Raw genomic sequence first — 23,322 nt, 5'->3', positions numbered from 1 at the left:
TTCGTCTGTGCTCTCGTTAGCTAAAGGGACTGTCCTTTTAGGAGCGAAGCACCTTAGGGTCTCGGCGTGTCGGCGGGAATCGTCGTGTCCTGTCGCCGCGTGCATCGTCGCGTCCTGTCCATTTGCTCAACTACCAGCTCAACTACCAGCTCGCGAGGAACGAGAACACGCCCTCGCCCGCGAGAGACAACGCCAACGCAGGCAGCGTCTACTAGCGAGTTTCTTGATTGAAAAAACCGACTGCTCACGCTGCAGAACCGTTCACCGTATATATAGGCACTGGATCTTGACCTGCAATGTAGTGCCGATGGGAGATTTGTCTTGTGCGTAGTTGAACAATAAAGATTCGCAGGGTGCACGTTAACTAAAAGCGGACTGCGGGTCTCTGTGTCTAATCTTTCTTCTGTCTCTCATTGCCAATTAGCAGTGATATCGCCGTGGGAAACACCGGCGCACACTGCATGCTTCGCCCCGCCACAGGTTTTTTTTTTCTTACCTTTACTCGACAAAGCTAGCCAAAGCAAGTCGCTTACACAGATGCGTACACCGCAAGTAAATTATGAAGGGTTAACCACTTTCGGCAGGGGGTATGAATTAAGACATTACGGCACCTACCTCGTCATCGTCAAACGTGCAGAATTTGGTGTTGGCTTCCGCAGAAATGTGCCTCGTGCAGAGGTACGTGTTGTTTACGGAGTCTTGACATTCGCATTCCACCTCCGGGTCGCAGCCCTGGAAGTGAAAGCTTAAGTTCACTCCTTTGCGTCGACACGTGTAAGCCGGCTTTTCACTGAGTGTACCAAGGACGCGCACGATGTTGCCTCGTTTGAGTGAGAGGGTGGGTAGCATACCGGATACAAACTTCTGGTTAACCTCCTTGCCTTCCTCTGCTCTTTCTCTCTCTCTTGGGTGAGAGGCGTCAATCCACCAGCTTCGCTCTATCGTTCTACCGACCACACAGAGATTATCGCTGAGGGGTTGCTAGGTTCGTCCGTCCTACGTTGCGCAGTCCGCAACTCGTTTAGGATACCTGATTGTAGGGCTCTGCGGCGCTTCGGTTTCGGCTTCGCCGGTTGAATTAATTTGGTCGAACGTCATCACTCCGCAAAAATTACCAGCGGCCACTTTTTTTTTTTTGGGGGGGGGGGGGATCTCAAAGTGACAATGAACTTGATTTCACCACTTGACCCGTCCGCCTGTTTCTGCGATGGCAAAAGGTTAATTTCAGTTGTCATGGTAACTGCCGTAACTAATATCTCTAGTCATCTGAAGTTGTCTGCCGCCACGAAAAAAGTAACACCGAAGAAAGCGAACAAATAGCGCAGTTCCCTTGCTTTTCAGGATTTCAGGACACATTTCTTCAAACCCCAAGTGTTTATCCGAATGTATTCAATCCAATATCTACACTAATTCAGTGAAAAATTTCATGATAGATAGATAGATAGATAGATAGATAGATAGATAGATAGATAGATAGATAGATAGATAGATAGATAGATAGATAGATAGATAGATAGATAGATAGATAGATAGATAGATAGATAGATAGATAGATAGATAGATAGATAGATAGATAGTCTTGTCTATCGAACAACGACACATAAGTTACAAAGAACAAAGTAGCGGGTGGTTGTGGCTAACTGGAAACACGTGATTTTTTGTGCACTCAATAAACGTTACGCGATTTTTTCATCATTCGAATAGAAATAAACAGTGGTTTCCGAAGCAATTCTTGGGTTCAGCTAAAACACATTATCTTCAGGGCCAAAACCGGAAAGAGAAGTTTATATCATATATTATTATAATGAAGGCAGAATATAAACTTTGTGTTTAATTTTGAAAGAAAACTGCATCAAAAAGCCGCTACAAACCGATTGTGGAGTGAAGGGTCCCTGGAGGCAACCATGAGCACGGCAAATATTCGCTAGCACTGGCAAATGTTGCCTGACGGTGTTAGTTATTGCTATTGGTGATTGCTCGCTCAATGTTGCCTAGGGTTGGCTGGTGTATGACACGAGAAGCTAATACTTCGCATACACGACAATTTTCCTCAGTAAAATTCGTTGCAATTTAACTCCATTCGTCCGCCCCTGTGGTACAGTGGTTACGGTTTCTCGGATGCTTACCGAAGGGCGGGAGTTCGATCCTGGCCGCGGCGGTCGCATTTAGATGGAGGTGAAATGCGAGAGGCACGTGTACTGTACAATGTCAGCGCACGTTAAAGAAGGCCATATGATCGAAACATTCTGGAGCCCTCCTGCGGCAGGTATTGCAATCACATCGTGGTTTTGGCACGTAAAACTCCACATATCATATTTTACTGTATTCCTTCCTCACGGGAATAGCGCTGCAGGGATTCGTATACATAATCCCACTTTCTGCTTTTTGGAGCCCGACGAAAACGAGAATCGCACGACATCATCGTCCAGCGGGTCGGCCAGCTCACCGCCTCTAAACGTCAGCTTTTGCCGATACCGATTCTTTGCTTCGTTGCTAAGTGCTTTAAAGTAGTCGCTCGACATCTCAGGAATGTTTACGATGCAGAATGAGCTCGTCACAAATACCACCAAGCAGCGCAAACATCGACACACCACATCGCTCCTGCCTTCAAACAACATAACCGGAAGTGCTGCTAGCTCTCCACCGGAAGTTTCGATAGGGCAACCAATGAGCGGCTAGCGTCGTTTGTTTGTAAACACTGAAACCGTCTATAGGCTCTCGAATAAAGCCCCTTTACTAATCTCGAATAGCTCGTCACGTGGGCCCACCGATACGCCTTGGAGTACGGGGCACTCCCCGTGGTACGGGCCCTCTTGTCCCTCGCCTGCGTATTCGACCAGGAAGGTTTGCCTCGGCCAGCTGTCGCGGGACGCACCGCCGAGCAGCAGAGGCTTGAGCGAGGCGCCGTCCATGTCCCCGTGCGGCGGAAGGCCAGCCAGATCCAGGAAAGTGGGCGCCAGGTCCACATTTAGTGCCACGCCCTGTGCAAAATTAGCGCGCAGTATTGTCACGCATTAAACCTTCAGTGTACTGAATTGCACAGGTGTTTCCGGGCTAATGTCAAGCTGCTTTTAGAAGCAGTTCTTACCCACAGTCCCTACTATCTTTTTTTTTTTTGTTGGAAATGAAATTATATTCTACGCTCGTTTTAGTAATATCGCTCAAGCGTAGACCCCAGGATACGGTAGTATTTAATAACGGCGAGAAGCATCGAGATTATCGATACGAGGGTCTGCTTCATGCCTGTTTTTTGAACGCATTATCGCACAGATAACGCTGACGGGGTTATCTTCAAGTAAACAGCGCAGAAGATAGTGCTCGCACTCATAGGCGTGCGCACGGGGAGGGGGGGGGGCAAGGGGGGCGGCCCATCCCCCCTGTTCACCGAAGAGGGGGGGGGGGGCGCAAATCAGCCCCACACATTGACATAACAGGAAGGGGGGGGGCGACTCGGGGGGGGGGGAGGGGGCGCAATGTCAGCGCCGTACATTGACGTAATTGGGAGGGGGGGCGCTACGATGAACCTTCGCCCTCCCTGAAGGGGAACCCTGCGCACGCCTATGCTCGCACTTGAGTGTGTTTTGTGCGCTCGCGCGTTGTATAGGAAATTTCGCTATTTCTCGCCGATGTTAGACAATAGAAAGTCCTGGTGTCCATACTCGAGTGATATCGTCAAGAAGGAGCAAGCGTGTAAATATATGCGTGCATGTATAGGCACCGTGCAGTCGAGTTCTCACGTGTGACTGCAGCGCCAGAACGCACAGCCTAGCGGATAAAGAAGGCAACGTTGAGACGGCCCAGGGACAAAATCAAACGCGATCCGCGTCTCTCCACCTCTGCACGAGTGTGCAGACTGTGTCTGGACCAGGAGGGGGGACGCTTGCGAGCGTCTGTTTTCTGCCTGCCCCTAGCGGCCAATGTTAGCCAACTTGAGACGGCCCACAGCGAGCAACGCAGCTCCCTCTGGTCAGTGGACGGTGCCTATACTTCGTTTCATGCCCCAGGTGCAACGCTGTGGAAGCTATGCGAGAAGGTTTGTCAGCAAAATATGTAAATCCGTGCGTCTCGCGCTTGGCTTTCGTCGTTGTAAACGCTCGTGCGAGCCGAGCGTTTACGAGCTGGCCAGCGCGTGAGGCGTCGCGACGGGCTGCAAGTGAAACACCAAAATACGAAAGCAAAGAGGCGTTCAGCGATCCAGAACAACGTATTGGTTCGTGCATTTCTAAGGCACAAAGCATCTTCCTTTATTACTCAGTCTAAAAACGAAATAAAAAGTCACATTACGGGAGGTAAAATCATGGAACAATTTCTTGGTGTGAACGCACCTTCTGCAAGACTTCTCGCTAGCATCCACAGCGTTGCACCCTATATGTATGAAACGGAGTATTCCTATAGAGCTGTGCTAACTGCCACTATAGTGTGCAACATCATAATTTGAACTATTGAAAGGAGAATCTACATAATTTGTACAGCCGCGTCCGCGTCTGTGTAGAACGCGGGAGCAGACTGCTTAGTACGGTGCTTTGTAGGGTGCCTTGATGCGCGTTTTGTCCGCTAGGGGGGCGCACACATCGAGGCACACTAGTGCTTTGCTCTGCGGGGCGGCACCTGGCGGCAGTTGCGGGCTCTAACGTGGTGTGGCCAGGAACATGCCCGGCCTAACATAGACATCAGATCGGTGTACATTGCTTTGAACCAGAAATTATGTCTGAAGCGCCCATGTTTCGCCTACTGTTCGCATACCCGAGGTTAGTGTATCACTTTTCCGTGTGACCGCTTATCTCCGAAGAGCCACAAAGCGAGCGTTGTTTGTTCTGAAAGAATTGTGCGCGTGTTATCATCCCAAGCCAGTCATCCTTTGGCGTCGAGGTGCCGCGAGCGTCCTGAGACCGAATGAAAATTTGGTTAAACAAGGGCACTTTTCAACGTTGCCAATCTCGCATAACAGGTCTGCATGCATTCTAAAAGACAGGGCGTCCAAACACGGACACGACAAAGAAGTCAAGACACCACAAACGTCGACTAACAAATAATCTGTGAGTGCGATAGCTCCCTAGGGGCTAAATCAAATATAAATTGTAGAGAGGCCTGGGAAGCCCTGCTGCGGAGCGAGGACCCCGCTTCACAGCAGCAAACCATCCGCCTGGAGGAAGAAGCTGCGAAGAGTCAAGACCTCTTTGCCTGCTTTTAATCGCGGGGGTTCTGGCCCCCGTCACCTAGGCCTGTGTTCCGGGGACAGGGAGTAGGGGGCCTCCTCATCTGGCGCAAAAATAGTCATCAGCATCATCATCAGACGGCGCTTGTGGTGTCTTGACTTCTTTCTTGTGTCCGTGTTCGCACGCCCTGATGATGATGATGATCGAACTTTATTTAATTAGCAGAAAGATCCCCCTCCCCCTTTCAGAAGGGGGGACCCAACCTAGACGTCGGCCATGATCTCGTGGGCCCTGGGAGCGTCTTCGGCCTGCCGTACTAAGCGTGCTTGTAATTGTGAGTCGGAGCTGAGGAGCGTGGCCTTCCACCCACGCCCGTCTGGGAATTCGCCCCTCATGGGGGCCTCCGGGCACGCCCACAGCATGTGGCTTAAGTCCGCCCTGTTGTTGCAAGATTTACACTTGTCCGAATAAAGTTCCGGCGCGCAGTGGTTCATCGTTAACGGACTAGGAAACGTATGTGTCTGAAGTAGGCGCCACGCCATCGCCTGTCCTTTGTTCAATGACGCGTGTGCTGGAGGATAAATTTTTCTGCTTAGCCGATAATGCTGCGTGATTTCACTGCAAGTAGTCATCCTTTCAAATAGCTCATCTTTTTCAAATAGCTCGAACACGGCAATCCAGAGGCTCGGTCTGTGAGTCCTCGAGCTGTCTGGTGTGCAGCCTCATTGCCAGGCAAGGAGGAGTGAGCTGGCGCCCAGATAATATCGATTGTTCGCTGGTATTTGTGTTCAGCCAATATTCTTAGTGCGATTTTTGATATACGCTCTCGTGCAAAGTTTCTCACTGGCGTCTGCGAGTAGCTGATGATTACTGTAGTTGAGGTGGCTGCTATGGCCAGTGCAATGGCTGCTTCCTCCGCCTCTTCTGCGAAGCTCGTTCTTACCGAACCGCTGACCTTATGATTTCCTTTGTAGTCCACTAATGCCGTAGTCATGTTGTCATTTCCTTTGTATTTGGCCGCGTCGACGTACGTTGTTTCCGGGAAATCTTTTAAGTTGTTATGTATATTTTTCGCTCTTTCTGCTCTCCTTGCCTGATGATGGTCGGGGTGCATGTTTTTTGGTATTGGCAAGATTACTAAGCATTTCCTTATCTCGTAAGGGATATCCTTTTTGAAGGCAAATTGATTTGTGTAGTTTATGCCCAGTTCCTCTAGTATACTTCTGCCTGTTTTACTTTGCGTTAGTCTTTCGTATTGTGCGATTCTCTGAGCTTCCATAAGCTCTTCTGACGTGTTGTGGAGCCCTAATTCAAGTAATTTCTCATTAGAAGTAGTTATCGGAAGTACAATCGCCTGTTTGAAAACTCGTCTAATGATTCTTTCAATCTTTTCTCTCTCGGCCACTTGCAGTCTGAAGTACGGAATCACATATACACTACGACTGACGACAAAAGCCTGTACCAGTGTTATATTATTTTCCTTCATACCATAGTGCCGGTTTGCAACTGTTTTGATTAGGCGCATAATTTGCTGTGCACTGGATTCACGTAACCTTATCGTTTCTCCGTTATGCCCGTTCGAGTTGATTCGGAGCCCTAAAATTCTTTCGACCGTAGGTATTTCCTTGTCTCCAATATAGATTGTAATATTAGATTTATCCTTGTTACTTTTCCGACCTCTACATGTCGGGTTGTAGAAAAGGAGTTAGGATTTTTCTAGTGAGCGACATATTCTTCTACAATGTTTACTGCTGTTTGTAAAGTTTCCTCTATGTGTCCGTCACTACCTCCTGCTATCCATAAGGTAATGTCATCCGCGTAGAGGCTGTGATGGAGTCCCGTAATTTCCTTCAGTCCTGTAGGGAGAGCTATCATAGCCTCGTTAAAAAGGAAGGGGGATAGGACTGAACCTTGTGGCGTTCTTTTGCTGCCTAGACTGAACTCTTCGGGTTCTCTCTCGCCTAGTATTATTCTTGCAGTCCGGTCAGTAAGGAAGTCTTTTATATAATCGTAGACTCTTTTGCCTACCCCCAACTCTTGAGAATTTTCAAGAATATCTTTATGTGATGTATTATCGAAGGCCTTCTTAAGATCTAAGCCGACTATAACCTTGGTATCCTGTGTTGCGAATCCTCCATCGATTATTTGATGTTCAATCTTAAGCATAATGTCCTGCGTGGACAGTTTTGCCCTGAAGCGCACCATCGTATGGGAAAAGAGCTCATTGTCTTCCATATAATTTGTCAGGCGAGTTGGAATAACACGCTCTAATAACTTTCCTATACATGATGTCAGGGAAATAGGCACGCCCTGTCTTTTAGAATGAATACTTACCAACTAGCTCAGCTCGCCGTTATTCTAAGGTCTGCATGTCTATTAGGCCACGCATGCTCCTAGGCAAAACACGTCAGATCCCGCAATTACCGCAAGGTGTCGCCCCCGAGAGCCAGGCTGGCTGCTCGCGCGCTCTACGCAGAAGCAGACAAGGTTGTATACGTGCCACCTTCTGTGCTGTTTATCATCCAGTCGTTTTGTTTCTGTGATTTGTATTCATGTTTCAGTTTTTAGTGATGGCAGCGCCAAATCAAGAGCAAAAAATATAGTCGGCATGACCTACGATGTAGGCGAACGAAAAGACGATGACTTACAGATAGCAAGTCGCGTAAAAGAAATCACAAACAGCGTGATCAGTATTTACGAGATGGTTCTTACTCTAGAGGAGGAGGGGGAAGAGAGCGAGAGAGAAATACAACGTTGTTGGTCTGCATTTGACAGTTGCTTCTCTGTGCTGGGAATAACGGCAAATGGTGTATAAAAGGGGGACAAAGGAAGAGAATGTATGAAAATGGGGAGAGAAGGTGTACACATTAGCGGTGATGTAACTTTCTACAACTCGAAAATTAGGTAACATAGTACACAGGTCTTTAAATATCAGTTACAATGTGTTCAATAAATTATGTGCTGAACCCGCGATAGAGACCACGCACGCACGCGCACACTCGTTTTCGACTAGGCAGTATGCAATTCCTGCCTTGACGACGAAAGGTCCCCTTGACGAAACGTTCCAGCAACAATCTCTGTTCAGCGACTTCTTATCGCTTCGAGCCTTCATCTTCCCCTGAACTCCGGAGCCAGCAGTTTCTATGGTATATCTAGAAGACGCTGGTTGGGCGCAGTTCAGCTGGTCAGATCAGCTGCTGCAGCTATGAAGGCGGCAGCGCCGTGCCGTATGGACGCGGGCGAATGAAGCATAGCGACCCGTTCTGGAAAGCGACGAATTTCACTTCGCGTCGACAGCCGTGATGTGTGCTCACCTGCTCCACCCTCCCGGCGGCGATGCCGGGTCCCCTAACCAGCAGGGGCACGTGAATGTCCGTCTCGTACGGGTGCCGCTTGTCCTTCGGCATCGAGAACTGACCTGTCAAAACGTGCACGAGTGGGCTAGAACTTTCTTTTCTCCTCTCAAACAATTTATCCCCTTACCCCCTTCCCTAGCGCAGGGTAGCTAATCGGGCGCAGCCCTGATTAACCTCCCTCCCTTTCTTTTACCCTTCTCCTCCTCGCCTATGCGTGTTTGCAGCTTACTGAATAGAGTATAACACACAGAAGGCCACATGCATACGCACCGAGATGATAGCCATTGTCGGACGAGAAGAATACGTAAGTGTTATTCAACAGCTCCTTCGACATCAGGTGGCTCAGCACGTCCGCTACCATGTCGTCCACAGACAGGAGCGTGCGTAATCTGAAACAAAAATATGGCTGATTCCTCCGTCATAGGAATTGGTATAACACGAAAGTGAAACGCGTCGTCACAGAAGTAGTTGATTGCTTGGAGTGCATTGGTATATGAGAGCTTGTACAACGTCTATTGTTGTTTGGCAGGTATACCACAGCTTGATGTGGACGCACCCACGTTGACGCCTAGTGGCACTTCTGCGTACCGACGACTAACGCCCATGATTATGATTTAACCCTTGTGGTAGCTGAAGTTGTCAAGATATACCTAGACACCGCATTATATGGTGAATCCTGCGCAAAGATAGCATCAACTAGCACATGCTAAACACTGATATCTGATATGCACTCCTTCAAAGTTTAGTGAAACGCGGAGAGAAACGCGACGAGCGTCGTGTCTTCCCTCTAGCCTGGCCGTTAATTCTCACAGAGCAAGCGGGGAACGCAGTGCGACAGCCAGGCGAGTGTCGGTGAGCTATTTTTCGATATGGATGTATGCTATGAGCCAGGCTTGGGCTAAAGCGGCCACCTCGCGGTGTGTTAAAGCGTTGACGAAATTACGCTTCTCCTATTGGAAACGCGCCGAATGGGATGGTCGTAGCAACGGCGCGTTGCCGGAGCTAATTGCGGCGGCAACGAAGTTCTCTTTATTTTTTCGAGCCTGGTGGCACACATGTCACCGCCCTGTTATAAAGGGGATGCTCATAGCATCCATCCATCCGTCCAAGAGCACTGCGAGAGGAAAGTGTGAAAGATAAAAGGCGCGTTCATGTAGCCTCCGTTATGTGTTTGGAGGTAGCTTTTTTTTATTTGATTCAAGTACCCTAAAGGCCTGGGTAGGCATTACATAGGGGAGTTATAACACAATAAAGCTGTTACAATTACAGTGTACAAATTGAATAACAAATACAAACAATTGATACAAACAAATATAAATATGCACATACGCTATACATTTGTAGACATATTTTTACTTAACAGAACACTGATGCTACGCGGAGAAAATAAAGAAAGTACTACTAAAAAGAAAAAAAAAAACAGGACAACAAGAACTCGAAGCAAAATTTTCGCAGTGTTCGAAGAACAAGAAAAGGATGCAAAAAAAAAAGAATAATTCCCGTTCATTGAAATTCCGTGTACAAAGGACAACGGCAATAACAACAAAACAGATATGCACAAGAACATTATCAGCGCTCATTAAAATAACTTTTAAGTTGAAATCTTCATGATTTTGAGAACAAACGACGTCTGCAGGTAGCTTGTTCCAGTAATATATTGCGAGAAAAAGGGGGGATTTGCTGAAAAAGTTCGTGCGAGCAAAAACGGATTGCAATTTAAAGGGGTGATCAAGGCGCGGAAAGATACGATGGGCGGCCCTGATGTGGCATGCGCTGAACGACGATGTTGAGTGATAAAGTTTGTGGAAATAAGATAGAAGTGCTATGATTTTTCTATTTTTTAGGGTGCTAGATTCAGGGATTTTTTTAGGTTAGTTATGGCTAGGTGTTCGTGAATAATCTTTGGTAATGAAGCGGGTTGCTTTATTTGGAATTGCCTCGAGATTTTCGATGAGATAAGACTGGTGCGGGTTCCAAATAAAAGATGCATATTCTAGTTCTGCGCGAAGCAATGTCGCATAGGCCAATAATTTAGTAGACTTGTTCGCCAAGTAAAGGTTACGCCTAATGAAACCAAGGGTTTTGCATGCACTGCTACAGATTGCTTCGACGTGGTCACTCCATGAAACGTTAGAAGATAAATGAACTCCCAAGTATTTTATTGTATGCGCACGCGCAGATTGTGTCACTTATCGAATAATGAGTAAACTTGGCATTAGACACTCTAGTCAAAGCTACAGCCTGAGTTTTCAAAGTACGTATTTCCATTTGCCACTGTTTACTCCAATCTGCAATTTTCGCGAGGTCAGATTGCAAAGCGTCACTATCAGAAGTGGCAATTATTCGTCTATAAATTTAGGCAGTCATCTGCGAATAATCTAACTGTAGATAAAATGTTATTGCTGATGTCATTTACATATAACAGGAATAAAATAGGCCCCAATACAGAGCCCTGAGGCACCCCTGATTTGACCAGTGATCGTGAGGAAGAATATTCATTGGCAGTTACAAACTGGTATCTGTTGGTTAAGAAATTCCTTATCAAATTCACAACCTGACTATGCATGTTAAAATAGCGAAGCTTAAGTAATAACCTATTATGAGCTACCTTATCGAACGCCTTGGCGAAGCCGATGAATATGGCGTCTATTTGTGATGAGTCATTAACAGCTCCATAAATGTCTGAGACCAACTGGAATAACTGCGTCTCGCAGGAGAGACCCTGTTGGAAGCCGTGCTGGTTGCTGAAAAGATGGTTGTCTTTTGTTAGGTACTTCATAACTGCCGATGATATTATGTGCTCTAATAATTTACATGGTATACTGGTCAGTGAGATGGGTCTGTGGTTGGTGACAGATGACGGGTCACCGGATTTAAGGATTGGCGCTATTTTAGAGACTTTCCATCCGTCAGGAACGCATTCTGATTTTATCGAATGTTGGAAAAAGCATGAAAAAAAATGCGAGAAATAACGAGTTTAGTTAACTTTAGCAGTTTCGGACAAATACCATCTGGACCAGGAGCCGAGCTGCTAGAAAGACGATCAATAGCAGCTTCGATCCCCTTTTCAGTGATGAAGATGTCATCCGTGATGGAGGTAACTGAGCCGAGGTGAACATTGTCGGAAAGACGAAGCTCACATGAAAAAAAAAAAACAGAACAAAATAAGGAATTGAACGCAGTAGCGACCTCAGAAGGCGGGAGGAACTCGTTGCATTGCACTGTGGATATGAAGCATGAGGATGACGGCTTGGGGTTTATTACTTTCCGGAATTCTTTTGTGTTGTCAGTTAACATGTTGGAGATATATCATGGTTGAAAAATTTGTCTTTTGCTGCCTCGATTTCGGTTTTGCATAACTGCGATTGTGCGCGATAAGCCTTCCAGGCATCATCAGATTGCAAGAATCTAGCTCTTGAATAAAAGCGCTTCTTCTTGTAAATGCATCGCTTCATGTAGGAGGTAAACCAAGCGCTCCCTGTAGACTTAGATATCTGTATTTTTGGAATGTATTTTTCTTTGAGTTCGATTAGCTTCATTAAAGTTATTTCAATCAATCAATCGATTAGCTTGTTATAGACGATCATCCAGTTTTCATTGCTCTCGCGACGCTGCATGTTGTTTAAAAATTCTACGCAAAAGGACGAGAGCTCACTACAGATCATTTAAACACCTGCACGTGCGTAATCATAAATTGCTTTCTTTTCATGCACGCTTTTTTATGCGTTAGCTCGAATTCACAATGGATGAAATTATGGTACTGATTCTGTCTAACACATTAACAGACATGTTTGACGGTTCGGTGGTAAGCGCAAGATCCAAGATATCACCCCCCCCCCCCCCGTGTTGGCTTAGAAACTATTTGGCTTAAACCGTAGGACGAAATCACGTCAAGAAAGTCCTTGCATACAGCCTTCCTTGCGCCGCCATCGGCTGTGCTCGTCCGCCAGTTTATTCCAGGGTAGTTAAAGTCGCCCACGAGATACACAGGAGAGCCAGGAAATCTGTGATATATGAGGCTCAAGGATTCATTTAGGCAAGTAACGAACGTTTCTTTTGAGTCAGGCGGACGGTAACAAACCCCAACGGCACAAATTACACATGAAAGCTAGACCAGCACCCACAAAATTTCAATACAGGAACCCGTATCAAGTATACGCGCTTGAAGTTCTTTTTTTTTCTGCAAACATAACACCACCTCCTCGTGTTTCCGTTCTGTCCTTTCGAAACAGGATAAAGTTCTTAGTAGGCTAAATGCCTGCCAGCCATCATCGCGGACCGAGAGGTCATGGGTTCGGCTCCTTTCAACGGAACTTTTTCTTATAGTTTTTGTTTCTTTGCCATCTGTGATCGCGTTAATTTTGCTGACGTATTTCCGTCACGGAAATACGTCATGAAAGTCTTGGTGGACCCCGGCATAAAACACTTTCGTGTTAAAAAAGAAGAAGAAGAGAGAGAAAGAAACAGGAAACTGGCTCACTGACTCTTTCTCCGGGCATAGTTTTCTATGCAAGGAAATTATACGCCGCTTCAACTGCCTTAACGCCGCGAAGGCTGATTCAACAGCAGAGCTGGTGGCATCAGTGCGCCTCTCCTCCGCTTTTGCCAACGCTCGGCGCGCCCTTCCTCCTCTCTCACGAGCAGCACAACGTCAAATTATATGGGTCGCGAAACTAGGAACGAAAAGTGGTCGAAAACCTATTGCCACAGACATCAACGCACGCCGTACGATTGAAGCTTGACTTGTTGAGGAGGGGACAATTAACGAAAACCCAAAACTCGATGGAATTTTTTTTCGAATACATTTAATTTTATATATGCCAAAGTAAACTAGGAATTTACTATACGGTTTATCTGACACTAGTCTAAATAGCTGACTGCCTCCATTTTTTTTTAGTCGAACGCCATTAATGTGGGGCGTATGCAGGCATTCTGCTATGTGGGCTTATGTTTAGTTCGGCCCGTTAAGCGCGCTATCGGGTCAACGAGGCATCGCTCACTTTTGCGCGGTGGATTCGTGCGTATCTTCCGTAGGTTATTTATTTGCTTATGCGTTGTTTACTAGCGTGACTCTTCAGAGGTGCTGAACGAGCTCCCAGAATGTGTAGATAACCGCTTCCGTGACTGCAAACTGCTTTCGCTAGCACACGGCCGGCGTGCCCGCGCCTTTCCTGACGGTGAATGCGGCACGATAAGCACGAAACGCTGTACTGTAAGGTTGCCAGAGCGATACTTTGAAGGCTGCTCTCTCGCACCAGTGGCTTTCCTCGACTTGGCAACGTGAGTTCTCGAACTATTGCGCTCGTGAGCCGTTGTATTATACGTTCTTCATCTGCAAGGTATTTTGTTGTATATTGCAAGTACACTATTTGGCTAATAAGCATACTTCTCCAATCTTTCTTCTTGATCATCCTTTTCTCTCGCACACTCAGTTGGCGAGCCACAAAGACGCAATAAAATCACTTAGTTATCAAAAGCATGTAAAAGGTCAGCAATTAAAAAGAACTCAATTTCACGCCATGTAGTGCAAATGCACGACGTCGCTACCGCTGCCGGTTGTGACGTCATATTTTATTTTTATATTTTGCTTGCTGTTAGTTGTTCCCGTGTTACGTAGATGGCGACGGTGGCAAAGACCGCAAACTACTTGATACGCTGGCTTCTATGCAAGTTTCGCTACCAGTTTGCATGTACCTTAAGCACAACCACGGCCGGACTAGAGGAGCGCACTCCCTTACGGCCTGCTCTTCGGGTCTAGTTCCCACCTTTCACCACCGCTAGTTGTGGCGCTGCGGCCCAACCCTCGCCAGTTGAGCTACAGCACGGCCGGGGTAGAGGAAAGGCGCGCGCTCACTTGCCGCTCTTCTAACCCTGCCCTGGCTACAGGTGATACTTCTCCGTGCTAATTTACATGGGCGTCTTCAAACATAGGAGATTCCTTCCCCCTTCTGAATTTCCTGCCTAATAGGGTCCAGCAGCGTAACATTATATTCGTGAAGCGCCGAATCATAAACGTTTGAAAAAGACATTTTAACGCGAGGCACACGAAGAAAAAATATGCGAATTTATTGTTTCGAATAGCTTTTATTGAATAATACATGCTGCACTTCAAACATTCACTTTATCAAATTTCAGTACGAAGGTAAAAAAATAAAAACACAATAGGCATTACTACGTAAACAAGCAACTCGCAGAAGGATCTTTTTTTTCTTTTTTGCTTTCTCGTCGAGAAAGGAAAGTGTTCATTTGGTCACAATCTGATTAATTTTCTGGACGGTTTGTGTGCATAATTGGAGGGCTTCTCTTGTGAGTCGGTGATTTTCTTCGTGTGGTTGATGAGAAGTATTCTCATGAATTTTTCGGCAATTAGAGCTGCGGACCGTTTTGCGTGGCTGTCGTCAACACACTCTGGACAGTTTAGTACTGGCGCGCGTTCGAGCCGACGCTCGACGAGTAGCTGAAGAACTTCCAGCGTATTCGTTCTTGGCAGATGCGTTGCCACGCGGTCAAACAAATTAATTAAATTGTTCAAAAGAGCAAGAAACTCTGGCCTTGGATAGCATAGCCCGCTCTTGTCTTGGCCTTGCAACAGTACGTACAAAGGATTGTCTTTGTTGCATGTTGTGACTAGGATTTCACAGGATCCGCAACCAAAATCTGTTATTAACTTGGCAATGTAGCCGCCATGACAAACCCGAGTAAGTCACCGACCTTGGTGTAGGGGCATGACATTGCGTTAGGTCTTCCAGCTCGTCGTGAAACTTTTCAGACAGTGTGGCTGCCACTTGCTCAGCATCAACATCGGGCGTTTCGGCTTCTTTTGGGCATAATGACTTAGCCTTCACAATCCGATCAAGGGCAGCCGTAACGGCTCTGGCGTCCAATTGGTCATTGCCGCCACACATTTGTCGAATTCGCCCAAACAGTGCCTCAATCGGATCGCTATTTAGTTTCTTAGTCAGCACGTAACTGACGCCTTCTTGAAGCAAGAAGCGTGTAGTTTCCACAGTGGATTGCGTGGTGAATAGCAACGCTTGAAAGGTCTCTTCTGTGAGAGCGCCGTTGCCTGAGGCGAGTGAACACGACTGTACATTCTTTATGTACACAGTGAACTTGTTTTCAAGCCACAGCAAACGATGATCGCGTGGACTGCAAATCGGCGCCTTGTAACCACTTCCAGCACAGGAAGTATCATGAATATCAAACCATTCCTTTATGGTTTCCATGAAACGAATGGTAGCATCCGTGTCTTTGAAATCATGCAGGTCCCTGTCTCCACGGTAATTCTCCTGCAGATGTTGTACCGCCGCACACACCTGTGGCGAAAACACTTGGACAGCACGCAGCACATTTTGCTTTTCAAGATTCGTCGGATACACATGTTTCCGTGTTAGGTTGCGAGCAAGTTTCACAGTCATCGACTTCTGATACTCGTACAATTTCTGTACATATGTACCACTTATAACGTCGCAGCCATCCGTGAGCTGCCTTTCGAGGAACTGGCTTCGGATATTTTTGATCACATGGCACGGGTCAAAGCTAAGGAAGATTACCCGGTCAGGGTCATGCGGGTGCGTGATAACCGTGCGCAAGGAGCCATTGCCCATGTGTTTGAACATCGTGGTGTTTGCCGAGTAGCTGTCGGTTACAATACGAACGATGTTGAAACCACACGACTCGACTGCGGCGATCACTTCTTTTGTCCATTCGAAAAGGTCTTTCCCACTCAGCTGCTTGGTGAAATAATATGAGCAAGGTATCTTATATTGACTGTTTGTGCCACACAGAACAAAGCACAAAACCCTGTTTGCCAAAATACCCTGCGTGTTCGACGCGCTGCTGTCGGGTCTGTCCTTAAAACCAAATACGGCATCTCCTTTTCTGTCATAGATGCATTTTGGCTTAATGCTTGCTTCATCAACAATTAATGATGCCATATGCTGCCTGCTGCTCAGAAGTGACGCTTCGTGAACCAGTCTTGTTCGCATTGCAGCACTCATTCCAGATGAGGTTGGGCTGGGGCCCATGTATTTTTGGAGGGTGCATTTTGCTGGTAAGTTTAGGAGCCCTGACGTTCGAGCATGGTCGTATCCCTTCGGCGAGATAAATCTCCATATCACACATTCTCGAATTACTTCTTCAGGGTACGTCAGATGCTGCATGCTTCCCGTATCGTTCAATTTGGTGAATCAGGAACACTGCCTTTTTGTGTCCATTCTGCGAGTCCGCCTCGATTTTTCTCACCGAAGCAAGATGTTTGCTTTCGCGATAGAATGCACTGTGCTGCTCTTCCTTGACGAGTTTTTCTAGTAAGTTCTGACCCTTGGAACGGTGGTATGACACTTGAGAGCGAAGCCTCGAGATAGTGGAGAGGTACCGGCTTGCACGTTGGTGATCGTTGTTCGTGGTTTGCGTGCTCATGCTTTTGGTGTCTTCGTGGCATTCGACAGACACATTGTCTTCCACAGGCAGCGATTCAAGCGGCTGGGCTTTCCGCTTGATTTGCTATGGAGGAGGTACAACAGCCCGAGGAGCAGGTTCCTTGCGAGGCTTTTTTGCAGGAGGCATCATGTACGCCGGATAGCCTTGGAAAACTGTGGGCACAGCGCCAGGCAAAAGTTTCTTTATGCGGCACCCGGAAGCGTAGTCAGTCGGAAGGAAGTGCTGGCTACACACGACCGTTGACGGCGACTTATCGTTGATAGTTAAATCCTTCCTAGCAATGTTCCTTTGCCATTTGGCGCACAAATCTCCGTCACTCGGAAATTGGTGAAATGAAACACCTGGGCTTTTCCCAGGGCGCGAGCGGCAAAAGGGCACGCAGCAGTACACCATTTCGATGCCGGCCAGTCCACGTGTACCAGTTTAACCCGATGCACCCTGAAAATATTATAACGACGCAATCAGAAATCGATTGAGAAAATTATGCAACTGAAGCGCACAAGTATACTTACTTGGTGAAATATAGCAGCGAATGTATTCATTGGTATCGGTGATATTCCACGGCAGATCCAAAACACGTACGGCAAGCGTGGTCGGTTCACTCGGCCAGAGGCGAGACGTCGACTGAGAAAGAGGAGGGTTGGGAGAGTAGAGGGTTGGTTCGAAGCGCCCCCACTCGGCGACAGCTGCAACGAGCTGTGAAGAATTTGCCCTATTGTTCCCTCCTTGGGTGCGCAGGCCGTAAGGAAGTGCACGCGTGCCCCACTGTAGTCCGGCCGTGGCACAACCTATATGCACAACCTAGAGCGCGCGCCACCATTGGTCGACTCCTTTCACCAGCACAGCCAATTGCGCTTCGGCTCTCTCCTCCTTTCCACACCACCTGCTCCGCTCTCGCCATAGCTTCGCCTTTTCTCTACTCCTCTCTACCCACTGCACCCTCTCCACGTCGCTACCATTTCCTACTAGGCTCAGCTCGCTACACCAGGCTTTCCTCTCACTCTCTTAGCTTTACCCATGCTCTTCCTCTCGTCGGACTTCGCTTCCGCAGCAGGGCTAGAAAGTGCGGACCACGGATCCCCAGGGATTTACCTCGGCTTTAAGCAGCTCCACTTCCTATGTACGAGACATGGGTTCCCGCTACATCAAAATAAGTAACCCGAACTTACTACAGAGGTAACACGTACTTGGTATCATGGCGGCCAGCACACTTGTTAGAAGTCTTTGTGCTCGTATTGTCACTGAGACGGCGCACGCGAACGTGTATAATGAAGAGACACGTACGCACTGCGAATATACGTTACCGCAACAAGACGTTTATGCTTCACTGTATGACATCTCTGTAATGCAGGAAAGCTTGCTAGACGATTGTTAAGCAAGAAATCTGACTTCTGCTATTACGAGTAGATGTAGCATTCGCTTGGCGTTACCTACCACGTTGTCGGCTGTGCAATATAGTCCGGACTGCGTCAGTGCGACATAACTGCGCCAGTGCAACTGCCCGTAATTTGCTTCGGAAGGACAATAATTTGAGATATTTTGATAAAGTTGATGAATAAACTTTTGTCTGTATATTGTCACGTGGTCGTGACGTTGAAGATGGCAGCAGTTGGCGGATTCAAGACCGAAAGTCTTTATTCGGCCATACTTGTGCCCAGAAAACGAAAACACAAGGTACAAGCAATACGCGCTCTACACTGATATAGCGGCGAACAGACCGTCGGTCGTCGGTAATCTGATCATCGCTGGAACGCGTCGTCTTTTATACGCGAAGCTTCCCGAACGTTGCGACGCTGTCTGCGCCGAGCGTTGCTAACAGTTTTTATGGAATACATCAAAGTAAAGCAAGAAACGAGCGTGGCAATATGTTATCACGGCACCTTGACTCTACCGTTGCTATCGGTATGACATTATAGTGGGCAATATAATCGAATCCTCCTGCGAGAGCGGTCTGTATATGTAGGCTTCTATACGATATCTAGGCCTCGCTTCTTGTAGCAGACTCAGATAGGGGTTCGTTTGACAGCCAAGCTATCTTTCGGACACTTTGTCGGTGTCGGCGTTCGCTAAAACAAGTCGCGTGACAAGGCGAAAAGAAGGAGCCCCGTGAGAGAGAGAAAGGGAAGAAGGCCACGTGATCGAACTGAAGGAGGGAGTTTATAACGAGCCAGCAAAGTAGTATATACAATACCTAATGAAAAGTTTGCTAAACCTTAGGATGAAAACTTAATGCCTGACCAAAAGGGTAACGGCTTCACTGGCCGACGCTTTTCACAGCGTGAAACTGGCTGTATTTTTTGTAAAAGCCACTGCAGCAACCTCGCGTCTGTAGGAAAATACTTCGTTGAGCAAATCTGCTCATGCAGACGTAAATGCTGTGTGTCTTCATGGACTTGCCACTGAGTAATTACATCGCAAATGTGCAATGACATTCAGCCGTTACCTGTTCCTGTAGGCTTCGTCAATCCAGGAAACCACATCTTCCGGTATAGGGTAGATGGCCTGTCGCACTAGCCAGTGCTTCGTCTGAAACACGAAAATAAAGACATTAAACCGCCGAAACACACATTGCGCGATAAATTTCGTCATCGCTGCAAGGGAGGTGAAATGCTACTATGCAAAATATTGGCCTCGAGGGCCACCACAGGAGAGACCGGCGCTGTCATCGCTATGACGTGTTAAACGACATCACGTGACTCTCCTTTGCCGCCGTAAGCCACGCCAACGCTGTTCGCTGCATCTCATCCCCGACGTTGAAGTTCTGTTTTTTGCTTCAGTGTGGTTTGTTGCTCAGTGCATCAGTGCCAAACGTATTCGACCGAGCCTGGTGTGAGTTTACATGCATACCCCAAAACCAAGAATCAGAGAGATGCATGGTTGATAAAGCTGAGAATGGGGAAGCAACCAACCATTCATTATCGCGTGCGTAGCAAGCACTTTCGCGAAGATTTTGTGTACTGCGTTGGAGCTAAAATGTTCGGTGAGTACGACGGGGGACTTTCCGGGACTGTACACACAGAAATTTATGACGTTTATTCACGCCATGCCCGAAGGCTTATTTCAGCTCTTTGCAGCACAGGCGCGGCGAGAGTGATTTTGTCCTGATGCTGTTCTTTTGCGTTGCTTATTTGAATGTGGTCCGCGTCATACACTGCATCTCCTTCTGTTAGCAGCCGTGATGTCCTGAGCTGCTGGTCCACGAATTGGTTGATGTCAGGTACCGGCAGAGTCACTGAAAACGAGATACGGTAATTGTAATTGATGGTCGAGCAAGCGATGCACACGGATTGCAACGTGCTCGTATGATATTTCACCGGTCAACACATCCCGCGCAGAGAAGCGCATGTAGCGGAAGCGAAGCGTGGATTAAGGAGACAAAAATGTAAGCGGTTGAAGTTCCACTTATTAAAATATATCTGTTGTAAATCATCGTCCGGCAATAATTTTGGTGAAAGTGGCCAGCCGCACAAACCACGGTTGTTGTGAACAGTACTGTTATTGCGGCAAAAGAGCTCATGGCTACCTTTATGAAAGGTCACGCGAACCAATGTCAAAGTATAGTTCGCACTCGGCCACTTGATTACGCGCTGAAAACTAGGGCGAGGTATTGCCGTGAATCGCAGGCGGCAGTCCACGCGGATCGAAACGCTACCTCTAGGCCGCGCACCTTCCGCGCAAAAGGAAGAAACAGGTGCGCGCAGTCGCGCTTTCCCCAGTAAACATAAATATACGAGAGATGCGAGAATGCTTCGAGTTACAGATTACTTGGTGAATTTCATAACTCACCTTTAACCAGAGTGCCTCGACGTTCGGCGCCCATGGCGCCGCGCGCACGCGTTCCGTCGAAAGGGCTCGACGCGACGATGACCGCACGTTGGCTCGCTCAAAACCTTTGTTGGCAAACACTCTAGGTTCTTTCGCAGCTAATACAAACACATTCAACGCTTGTAAAGCGAGTGAACAGCCGAAATCACTGCAGACGTCGAAAACTTCGTGCATTTGGTTCCCCTTGATGTCGTTTTACATGTCACAGAAAGATTCCGGAAGACGGCACCGCGGTATGTCCTCGCCGCCATTACCCGCCGCGGTGGTCTAGTGGTTATGGCGCTCGACTGCTAACCCGGATGTCGCGGGATCCAATCCTGGCCACGGCGGCCGCACTTCGATGGAGTCGAAACGCTACAGGCCCCTGTGCTTAGATTTAGGAGCACGTTAAACAACTCCAGGTGGTCGAAATTTTCCGAGTCCTCCGCTTCGGCGTCCCTGATAATCATATCGTAGTTTTGGTACGTAAACCCCAAAAATTATTATTACTACACAAAATATGCGAAATGCGAACTATCTTTGTTGCCAGCATTTTCAACTCCTAGACAAGTGATTCGCGCACTAATACCTTTAGGCACAACAGGTATTTCATTTTTTTCTTTCCTATGAACTCAATACATGTGCGGAAACAAACGAACCCAGCATTGTCGAAAACAAATACATATGCAGCATGAGAATTATGAATGAACTACCGATCTTTATCTCTTAGGGTCCGGTCAAGCGGTGACGAAGGTGAGGCCTACCCCGTTGACGCTGATGTTGAAGGCTGGTGTCCTGGGCGCCTTCACGTTGGGGAACGCGTCCCTGTGGCGGACTGCAGGCGTGAATGGTGCATGCGGCGCAGGCGTGCTCAACATCATGAAGAAGGGACGCCGCTGGTCTGTTCTTCCCTCTAGGAATGACAATGCCTTGGCTCTCTGCAGCGATAACAACAAGATGGTGAGCACGGAACAAGTGCCTTTTTCAATTACGCCTCCCCAACTCGTCAAACTTCGACGCCGCTGTGGCCTTTAGATTACAGAAACATGGTTCTTGCAACTGAAGTCGCCTGCTACTAAAATTTTCCAAAGAAAGGAAAGAGGGAGGTGTAGAATTGAGAGATTACTACCTACCGCGGACGCCTATCGTTGCCAGTCAAGGCGGACATTTGCGACCGTGTTCCCTGTGGATCGCTGTTGGAGATACATTCAATCTTGCGACACGTAGCCTCCGGCACGATACTTTAGTGATGCTAAAGGTGATGTGCCCGCTATATAGCCAAGCAGCGTACGCCAAAAACGATAACCTCGAAAGTGATCGAACCCGAAATGGAGGCGTGAGCATTCGGCTTTCCCATACAAGCACTAGTCAGGCACAATGCTTCTTTGGTTTGGTGGAGCTCCATTCAGCCTGTCACAGCCAATAATAAATCGTCAGATTTTTTTTTCAAGTCTGCGACATCGCAGCATTGGCACAATTAAAGCCGTGTACGGCTTTGATAGGCCATGGCCCGGCCAATATTCATCGAGAGTCTCTAAGGTTATGTCTATGTTACTGAACCTGTCTCCGGAGTGCCTCCCACCATTTATCATGATGTACGTACTACAATATCCCTGCACTAAATTCCCAGACACAAATGCTGTTTTGACAAAACAAAGGCAGCAGTTCTGCCCAAACGATGGATTGATGATCGATAGTTGAGCACTGTGCTTTGACTTTTTGGGTTGGGTGGTTTCCGACGCATATGACACTTGTTGTACCACGCAGCGCGTAAGGAAAATACTTCTATATAGTCTGATACAACTTAAGAAGTCCGGAAAGGCCCCGCCCAGACGGCTGAAGCGCGGCAGCAGATCGCCTCCACGACCAAAGAAATAATCCCGCGTATGCACTCGGCAATGTTCTCCGAAGGCGGGGTTACCGGCCGGTCGGCTCATGACGCTAGTCCGGAGTGCGCGCCCGTTGGTGCATGCTTGGGTGAATCTGCCTTTGAGGAAGAAATGCCGCGGACTTCTGAAGTTGTATGCGACAACTGGTACAAGGAAGTGCCCTGGCAGCTTCCGGGTGTCTGACTAGTTGTTGACGATTGTTAGTCCTTTACTCTGACCCTTTACAAAGTGAAAAAAAAAAAAAACAGCTAAGAAAGGCACCCAAAGAGGCCTGAAATGCCAGTGAAGTACAGTGAATAGCCAAGGAAGCTTTCACTAAGTTTCACATGTTACGGAAAACGAACGCATGGTAGCGCCATCGCGCAGTATCATTGTCGGCTTACCAATACATCGGTGAGGTAGTCCTTGTCCGGGCTGTCGCCATGCTTTTCTGCGGTGCCGTTAATGGACAGCGTGTAGTTGTAGTAGACGGAGTTTCCCACCTGCGATGCAGCAGCAAAGCTTTGGTTTGAGATAGTTGGTCCCACGTACTTATGTAAAATAAAGGCCCGGAGAAGACGAAGACAAATGACTCTGCAGACAGGACAGGCATCAACTATCTCATTTTATTCGTTGCCGAACAAGAGCATATATACGCAGCTACACCGTCGACGTAGACGCACCAGCACTATCAAC

General features: G+C 47.6%; 1 protein-coding gene across 1 annotated transcript in view; it reads right to left on the bottom strand.

The window, feature by feature from the left end:
• LOC119395936 (N-acetylglucosamine-6-sulfatase) overlaps nucleotides 1–23,322 on the bottom strand; it is a 50,886-nt gene that overhangs the window by 1,563 nt on the left and 26,001 nt on the right. Inside the window, exons 5-11 of the mRNA XM_037662967.2 lie at nucleotides 23,031–23,129; nucleotides 21,523–21,696; nucleotides 19,398–19,480; nucleotides 8,783–8,901; nucleotides 8,471–8,574; nucleotides 2,769–2,981; nucleotides 616–732 (exon numbers count right to left, since the gene is read on the bottom strand). Coding sequence (XP_037518895.1) covers nucleotides 616–732; nucleotides 2,769–2,981; nucleotides 8,471–8,574; nucleotides 8,783–8,901; nucleotides 19,398–19,480; nucleotides 21,523–21,696; nucleotides 23,031–23,129 — 909 coding nt within the window. The remainder of the gene's footprint in view (nucleotides 1–615; nucleotides 733–2,768; nucleotides 2,982–8,470; nucleotides 8,575–8,782; nucleotides 8,902–19,397; nucleotides 19,481–21,522; nucleotides 21,697–23,030; nucleotides 23,130–23,322) is intronic.

This window comes from Rhipicephalus sanguineus, chromosome 6, assembly GCF_013339695.2.
Source record: "Rhipicephalus sanguineus isolate Rsan-2018 chromosome 6, BIME_Rsan_1.4, whole genome shotgun sequence".
NCBI lineage: Eukaryota > Metazoa > Arthropoda > Arachnida > Ixodida > Ixodidae > Rhipicephalus > Rhipicephalus sanguineus.
Note: the sequence above shows the minus strand (reverse complement) of the source record. Positions and strands in the feature narration are given on the sequence as shown.